At 34.5% G+C, this 8,384-nt stretch overlaps 1 protein-coding gene across 1 annotated transcript in view; it reads right to left on the bottom strand.

Moving 5' to 3' along the window:
• Positions 1-1,700: 1,700 nt before the first annotated feature.
• LOC112465668 (fatty acid synthase-like) overlaps positions 1,701-8,384 on the bottom strand; it is a 31,740-nt gene continuing 25,056 nt past the window's right edge. Inside the window, exons 11-20 of the mRNA XM_025033322.1 lie at positions 8,060-8,364; positions 7,559-7,978; positions 6,438-7,456; positions 6,034-6,278; positions 5,255-5,948; positions 3,427-4,258; positions 2,827-3,311; positions 2,481-2,735; positions 2,069-2,320; positions 1,701-1,980 (exon numbers count right to left, since the gene is read on the bottom strand). Of these exons, the coding sequence (XP_024889090.1) occupies positions 1,876-1,980; positions 2,069-2,320; positions 2,481-2,735; positions 2,827-3,311; positions 3,427-4,258; positions 5,255-5,948; positions 6,034-6,278; positions 6,438-7,456; positions 7,559-7,978; positions 8,060-8,364 (4,612 nt within the window). The 3' untranslated portion in view covers positions 1,701-1,875. The remainder of the gene's footprint in view (positions 1,981-2,068; positions 2,321-2,480; positions 2,736-2,826; positions 3,312-3,426; positions 4,259-5,254; positions 5,949-6,033; positions 6,279-6,437; positions 7,457-7,558; positions 7,979-8,059; positions 8,365-8,384) is intronic.

The following is an 8,384-nucleotide window of genomic DNA, read 5'->3' as shown; positions in this document are numbered from 1 at the left end:
ACATACATACATACATACATACATACATACATACATACATACATACAGACATTCTATTTTATATATATAGATATGATATTTGTGAAAATTTATAAAGACAAATGTAACTTGCGCGAGACTATGATAAATTCTTTATATTGATTACGATACTTATTGCATGTATATCTTGCTTATGGAACTATTCCCTTTTGGATCTCACGTCATTCATTCTGAATGTCTTACTTCTTACTTGATATTTGAGGTGAGATCAAATAATGTTCGCGATTTATTTCGCAGTTGCGGTTCGGTTCGCGACTCAGATTATACTAGAAATTGTTTACCTCTTCGTTGATTAAGATTTATTGATCGATTGATTTTTAAATGGTACGTTCGTGTAAATTATTCTATTTAAATTCAGATATTTGCGATCGAGATATAATGCATTCTTTGATATAACTCTTTCTTGCTTTCTATAATTTCGATTTCTTGATCGAAAAAGTTAATTACGCGTATCGTTGACAAATTAAATGCAAAATTAAGTTAAATTTAAATTTAATTAATATTTTATTTATGAACGTGATTATTTATCTTTTTCTTATATAAACGCGCTTTCGTTAACGACCGTAATGATTTGTAATCGATAATTTGTAACCGTAACGTTATAATCTACCGGCCCTGATAATTATGCAGCCGGTATCGAAGGAGTTCGTCTCCTTCTCATTCTCTGGCTGATGTACCGCCAGAATGGATTTGGCCAGGAACAACCCAAATAGGTAGGTTCAATCTGACCACAAGAAATACGAAAATTACACATCTATATGTACGGTCTATATTGGCCAAAATGTAAGTTTAAATTGCGATTAGGTGATTCCGTTAGATTTATCCAACACAATTAAGTACGATTAAATACCCATCGTATCCGCGGTTTTACTTCTTATTTGTATAATATATAAGTAAAAATATTATACAGATAGGTAGAAGTTCGCGAATAGGTAGGTATAGGCACAAGTGAACAAAAATACGGATAGGTAGGAAAATATACGAATAGAAATACGGGTAGGTAGGTATAGGGACTTAAACATAATAAATTAATATTTAAAAAATTACCTAAAATACTGCAAATTAAATGACACTTAATAAAAAATCAAATTCCGCAATCGCGAAATTAAACTTCTTTTTTTTAATTGGATATAATGAACTACTTAATAATTTACATAAATACTTAATAAATTGAAATATTTGAAATATAAAATAAATATTTAAATAATGATGAAATTGATAAATAATTGAAATATTTAATAAATTACAATTATATATGCTGTCCATATATTCTTATTGTTAGTTATATATATTAATGTAACTAAGAATATTTGAACAGCATAATTCTATATTTGACTGAGAAGGGGGGCTGAAAATTGAATGAAATTTAAAATTAATTTTAAAAATAATTTCGCGGAGACTAATTTTAAGTTAATTAATTTTAAAATTAATTAATTTTAAATTTTTAGTTTCCGCAGAATTATTTATTCTTGTAAAATTGTATACAGTTATAAACTATGTAATATTTTATGTATACCATGTCCAGATAAATGCCATTATATTTACTTTTGTACAATAATTACGAATTATCTATATCTATTTAAATATGTATATTTTTTTAATATCTATTTGTTACTTAAAAATAATACTTTTGCCAAAGGTTGTTGAAATAAATACTTTTTTTGATATTATAATAATATTATCCCCGTAACTACAAGTATTCTGACAATGAGAGACTCATCTTTTACTCTATCTAGAATTCTCAAAGGAGAGGGTTCTAGATAGAGTAAGATGTCTCAGTGTCAGAATTAATTTAAACAATATTGTTGTCTAGTATATGTTATGACATTATATACTTTAAATTGGAAGTTCTCCATTAATTGCACTTAGCACTTTCTCGCTTTTCAGGATCGTCGCATGAGTACTCTCAATGTAATGTACTTTTACCAGATTTTGAGTTACCTTAAATAATTATGTACTTCATTAACAAAAAGTTTCGTTGAAATTTGAAACTTATTAAATACAGATTAAATCAAACTTTTTGAAATACCTTCTGCAAACCATAATCTTCTTTAAGTGGTATATGCGAGGAGTACGCAGATTTTAGCAATATTATGGAAGATCTAATAGGCGGCAACGTAGAGGGATCATATTGCCGAATTGCGGATACATTTTTATACACTCTTGTACACAGCGTCTTTAAATTTGCAGATGAGAGTAACGTATTTGTAGCTAAGAATTGTTCGGCGAAAATATTATATCTTTCTTCCCAGGTCTTACATTTCTTCAATTCCATAAGAATCTACCAAATTATATATTTTGTTTTTAATATAAGTTTTACTTTAAAATGAGAAATACTTGAAACAAAAGACTATAAGATTGATACTGATACTACTCCTATAAGAAAGAAAAAAATTGTAATATTTAATTTTGGTACTTAAAATTAAGAAAATAAATAATACTTTTTTACTGCTTCCTGCTGAATAAACTTCCATGATATTGGTTAGAACAACAAGCTGAAGGTCTGTTTCATTAGGATTTGATGTAAAATGTTTGTACATCATTTGTATTTGTTCAGGAGCGCCGTCGATGAGAACTAGTCGGCCTATAAAATTCATAGCCTCCAACCTTCTGGTTAACTCAATTGCGATTATAGATCCAAAAGAATATCCCACCATTACGAAATCTTTCCCACCTCTCAGTTTTGGTAATATGTACTGAAAAAAAGAGCGAGTGTATCCGATAAATTTTATGCTTCTTAAACAAATAATTATTCTTTAATATAATATGAAATTACTAATTGCATACGTTTGTGAGATGATCAGACGTCTCCGATATAATGTTTGTAGCATCGATAGCATCGGTGTTGTTTGTATTATAATGCAAGATCGTTACTGAAAATTTAATATCTGATATTAAATGACTAAATACACTTGCACATCCGTCGATACCTGGTATAAGGAATACTTCGGTCGTAGTTTTTGGTTTTTTAGTCGAGAAATCTAAACAGGCTTCTGAAATAAAATCTTCGTCTTTTAGAACACCAACTAGAAATTTTATAACGTCTAGCTCCACTGTATCGAATTTCTTCTTGTCTTGCATACTAGCGTCGCTCACATTTGCATTGGACATCCTATTGAGCTTCGCGAAAGTGAGATTTCGTATCTCTGGCGCAGTAAAAAAAATGTCGAATTCTCGTTCCAAAATTTGCTTAATTTCCACGACCATCATGGAGTCCATTCCAAGTTCGGCCAGACATGAATTTTGACTTACAACCTTCATGTCTTTTATGCCTGTATAGTATAAAAAATTATTATGATTTGTACCGTAATGATTACTCATAAACTGATTTTAAAAAATATATTTGAAGTAGGTACGTGCAAAAAGTAAGTTTATGTTGGAGCATACCTAAAATATTAGCGACAGTGTTTACCAAACTGTCAAGCCCGGAAGATTCCGCTTTCTTTTCAGCTACGACCATGCTGCTTACAACCGGTCGACTTTGAATTAAAAACTTATCGAGCTCGTCGAGACAGCAAGATATCTTTTGCTGTAAGGTGCCACCGATAATCAGTTCCTTATCGTCCTCCTGCACGTCAGCGACAAGACCCACGTCACCCACAGCCCCCCACTGAATCGCTAATCCGGGTAATCCTTCCTCCGCTCTCTTCTCGCACACTCTCTCCATGATGGAGTTGGCCATGCCATAATTAGTCTGTCCAGCGTTTCCTTTGCCGCAGGAAACGGAAGAGAACACTACGAAGTGCCGCAGTTGAGGACAGGTCTTCCTAGAAAGCTTGTCCAATATTTGCGTTGCTCGAGCCTTTGATCGGAAGGACTCCGCGAAAGTCTGCGCGGTTTGATTCTTCAGGACGCTGTCTCTCAGCACCACTCCGAGATTGAATATCGCGTCTACTGGTGCTTTTTTTTCGGCAGTTTTCAAGATGTATTCGCAATCCTTAGAATCAGCGACATCGATATTCTTGATGATCAGAATATTTACACCGTACGACTTCCATAGTCGAACTTTCATACGTTGGTACCCGTTTTTCATTCCAGTTCGCGATATCAACACGACGTTCCTGGCGCCTCGAAATATCAGCCAGTCGGTTAACTCCAAACCAAATCCACCAAGACCTCCTAGTATAATATAACTTTTATTTCTGAGACAGTAATAGCGACGATATGCGACAATGGACTTGTCTAAAGGTTTATCCGTTTCCTGGATATTTATAATTATCTATAAAAATATTTATATGTTAAAAATGCACATTTTATGTAAAATAGGTAAGTTTTTAAGACTAGGGGAGACTGGGGCGAAGTTGTCACTGCAATTCAAAATCTGTATGTTGTGTGAACTCGATATTAATACTGTAAACGCGGCTTATGGTGCCCACGTGACCAACGGAGTGTAGTGAAGTTATGTGCCATGTTGTGATTCTTATCGAGACAAACATGTTTTTGGAGGTCAAAAGTAAAATTTTTTGCGCGTCAAAAATTTGTAATATTTTAAATATTATTGTGTCTCCGAATCTCAAAGTAAGTGATTATAAAGAGTAATGCATGCTGAACACAAATCCAGTAAAATTTTTTTTTTTTTATGATTTTTAATATTTTATGAGCGACCAAACTTGAAACTTGTGTCCGGGACGAAGTCGTCACCAAGCCATATCATGAAGGCTTCCGGCGAAAATTAAAGTCAAAGAAGCAGCAGCTAGTAATCGGATTCTGGCGAAGACTTGGATAATATGTGCTGCGTGTGCTTAGAGATGACAGAATAGAGCTGACGAGAAACGTGCGAGCGTAGGGCACATAAGTGTGTGCGCTTTTCTTGTAATTATTTTCCGCCATCGTGTTTTTAATTAATGTTTCCATTTTTCTATTAAAAAATAATTCATAAAATGTATCCTATCATTTTTCATTATCGGAATTATGAATTTTTATTTAAAATTTAGTTCGAGAATGGAGTGACGACTCCGCCCCGGCAATTTTGACATTTCAATTTTTGCACCTTTGTCGTTTTTACTCTATACCAGTTGAACAAAGCGACATAGACAAAAAATGTCCGTATAAATTTTGTAGCCAAGGGTTCACTCTTTACAACGGTATACCAAATTTTACTAAAATTATTTGTTTTGTTGTTAAAAATCGGCACCGAAAAAATAGTGACGACTTCGCCTCGGTCTCTCCTATTATGAATAATTCTTTATGCTACTATTAATCAATACTAGAGTACCTTTCCCATGTGTTTTCCACTCGCCATGTATCTGAAAGCTGCTTCGATTTCTGTTTTTGAAAAAACTGTTACTTGAATTGGTTTAATGGTTCCATCTTCAAGACCATCGGCTACCATTTTAGACAGCAACGACTTATATTTGTGATCGCCGGTACACATATTATCGAGTAGAATCCCATAAAAGCTAATACCTTTCTGAAACATGGACATATCTAGTGGATTGTTAGAAATGAGATCAAATTTGCCGATCTCCAGAAAACGACCGTTTTTCGCCAAGCAACGAACTGACGCGATTAACTTTTCTTCTGACAATGAATTTAACACGATGTCGACGCCGTGACCGTTTGTTTCTCGCATTATCATTTGTTCAAAGCTGGTATCTCGCGAATTTCCAATATGTTCATTCAGAATGCTCGGAAACATCTTCTTAATAAATTTCCGTTTGTCGTTCGTGCCCACAGTAGTAAACACCTCACATCCTTCTTTGAGAGCGAGGTGAATAGCTGCTTGTCCAATTCCGCCAGTACCAGAGTGTATAAGTATCTTATTGCCTTTTTTCATTTTCCCATATATGTATAAGGCTAAGTAAACCGTGCTGTAAACGCACGGGACCGTCGCAGCCGCTTCAAATGTCCACGCATCAGGTATCTTCCAACAAAAATCTGTATCTTTCTTAATAACATTTGCGATACAACTAAAAAAAATAATCTTAATTTAGTTTCAACTTTATAACATTACGTAACGTACCTAATAATATTTTGAACCATTATTTTGCTTACTCGGTATCACGGATTCCCATTACACGTTGCCCATTGGTATCGAATCCTACGTATTCCAATCCAAGGGGTATATATTGAAATAACCGTCCTCGTGAGATCGCCTGACTAGATGTTAATTTACCAGTCGCGAGCATTACATCTTTGAAATTTAATGATGAGTAAACCACACGTACCAAATTTTCACGAAGAGATTCGACAGATAAACTGTTCTCTATCCAACAAAATGTACTTAGATCACCACAGACCTATAGAAAAACATCTATTTCATAACACATGACATACATAGAACAAAACTTTAAATAGAGAAATATTATAGAAATATTTAAAAAACGATTTGAAAATATTTAATATTGTACATTGATAAAATGTCGATATATTTTGAAAGGATTCCTATATGGGTATACCGTTTGGCAGACATGAGCGGTAGGTACAGGTTCGGTTTCCGGTCGTGATAATCGCAAATGTCTGTATGATCCCCAGTTTTTATTAGATCGCAATACATTAATGATCATATCTTTTTCTAATTGTTGTTTATAGAGGGGGTCCTGAAGAGAAAACTTAGGCGCCATTTCATCTTGAATAAGCACACCCCTAACAAGTTCTCCGCCCGGCTCTTTTCTCAAACAATTAACGAAACCTAACAAACCGCACTCGAAATCTCTCTCTCCAACAATTATAATCCTACTTTTTTCTTCGAGATCCTCCTCACCGCTCACAAGTAGCTTTAAATCTTCCAGCCAATTAAAGTTATCATTATTTATGTAAACAACAATTCTTTTTCCTATTGGAATTTTCTTCTTCAAAAGCACAATCATTTCTTTGTCGGTGCGCTTTTCAAGAATAACATTTAATTCGTATTGCTGTAAATATTTGGTGTAATCAATTACGTCGCATTTCTCACGTGACAACAGATAACCACCTTCTCTCAGAAATGACAAAAGTCGTTCTAACAAAGCTTGTTGTTTGGTCAAAAGGTTGAATCCTGCAACTATTAAGGCTTTGTCATCTACAGATGGTTTGTTTAAATCTCCGATTGTAATGTTCTGTGGTAGATCTGCTGAATTAAAACGATTCGGCGATGTTAATAGAGTGATGTTTGTTTGTATTAATGGCACATCACCAAAAGCCTCAACCAGCAACGAAGAAGAGAGATATTCTAATGCAACGTCATCGACATCTTCCACTAGCTCGATGGTTTTTATTTTAATGATTTGATGATCTTCTAGCGCGAGTTGCGCCGATATCCGAATAGCTTCGTTCAAAGAAATTTTAGCGCGATCATGATGAGCAACAAATACGTGTTCTTCGGTAACAACATCTTGAGCCAATCTCCGGCGAGAGATCTGAGTAGCTTTAAGGCCTCGAATCTCTATTCCGCCAGCTATAATCGTGTCTAGTTCTCGGTATATTTGTATCGGTAATTCTGTAATAAGACAAAATAATACGCTTTATATTACAAGATTTTCTTATGCGATATTTATCAAAACAAAATAACTCAACAAGTACGTGATTCAAAAGCACTTACTTTTATCTATATCTGTCGAATTTTCCATGCCAGTCGCGCTATTCCGCAGTTTCGACGCATGAAGCTCAGGATTGATCACCAATTTCTGAATACTCGTCGGAACATACAAGTCCCTGGTATCGTATCCAATAATATACATTTGTAGCATGGTATCCATAAACGTTACCCAATTTGTTTTCCAAACGATATGTCCTTTGCTGCCTGAAATAGATGCGCTATGTAATCCACGAAACCAGCCGCTGTACTGGTAACCGCGCAGTCTCAATTCTTTATAGATATCTCGAGCAGTCATGTGTTCTTCTTCGTCGCTATTCTCCGGTAATAGATCTGTCCGAAACATTTCCTGTTCTGGAATCGATGTCTCGTGCACTGTACCTGTCACCACAACGTTACCTTCTTCGGTTATTTCAAACTTCCCGTCTGTAATATTTTTATGTATTCAATTATTTTACACGCATTTTTACGAACATGCTACTTTAAAGTAAGTCATATCATAAATACCTTTCTGTATCGCAATTGTCAATTTTACAGCATTACTTTTCGTTAAATGAGTAGCGCGAATAAAGTTTACATCTCGGAATATTATCGGTATTGTTGTGAATGTTATTCCTTTCATCATACCGATAGTTTCCCAAACGAGTACAAGATAACCCGTCGCGGGTAACAAATTTCTTCCATCGACTACATGACCGCACATATAATCGTAGTCCTCACTGTTGAGTGAAATTTCGACATATCTTTCTCCGGATTTTATGAACGTTTGTGTTTCAAAGCTCGGTACGTACCAATTTTTGGAATGATCCCACCTAATGTGACATTAGAATGC

The sequence above is a fragment of the Temnothorax curvispinosus genome, unplaced genomic scaffold (genome assembly GCF_003070985.1).
Source record: "Temnothorax curvispinosus isolate PA1 unplaced genomic scaffold, ASM307098v1 QBEX01015410.1, whole genome shotgun sequence".
Taxonomy (NCBI): domain Eukaryota; kingdom Metazoa; phylum Arthropoda; class Insecta; order Hymenoptera; family Formicidae; genus Temnothorax; species Temnothorax curvispinosus.
Note: the sequence above shows the minus strand (reverse complement) of the source record. Positions and strands in the feature narration are given on the sequence as shown.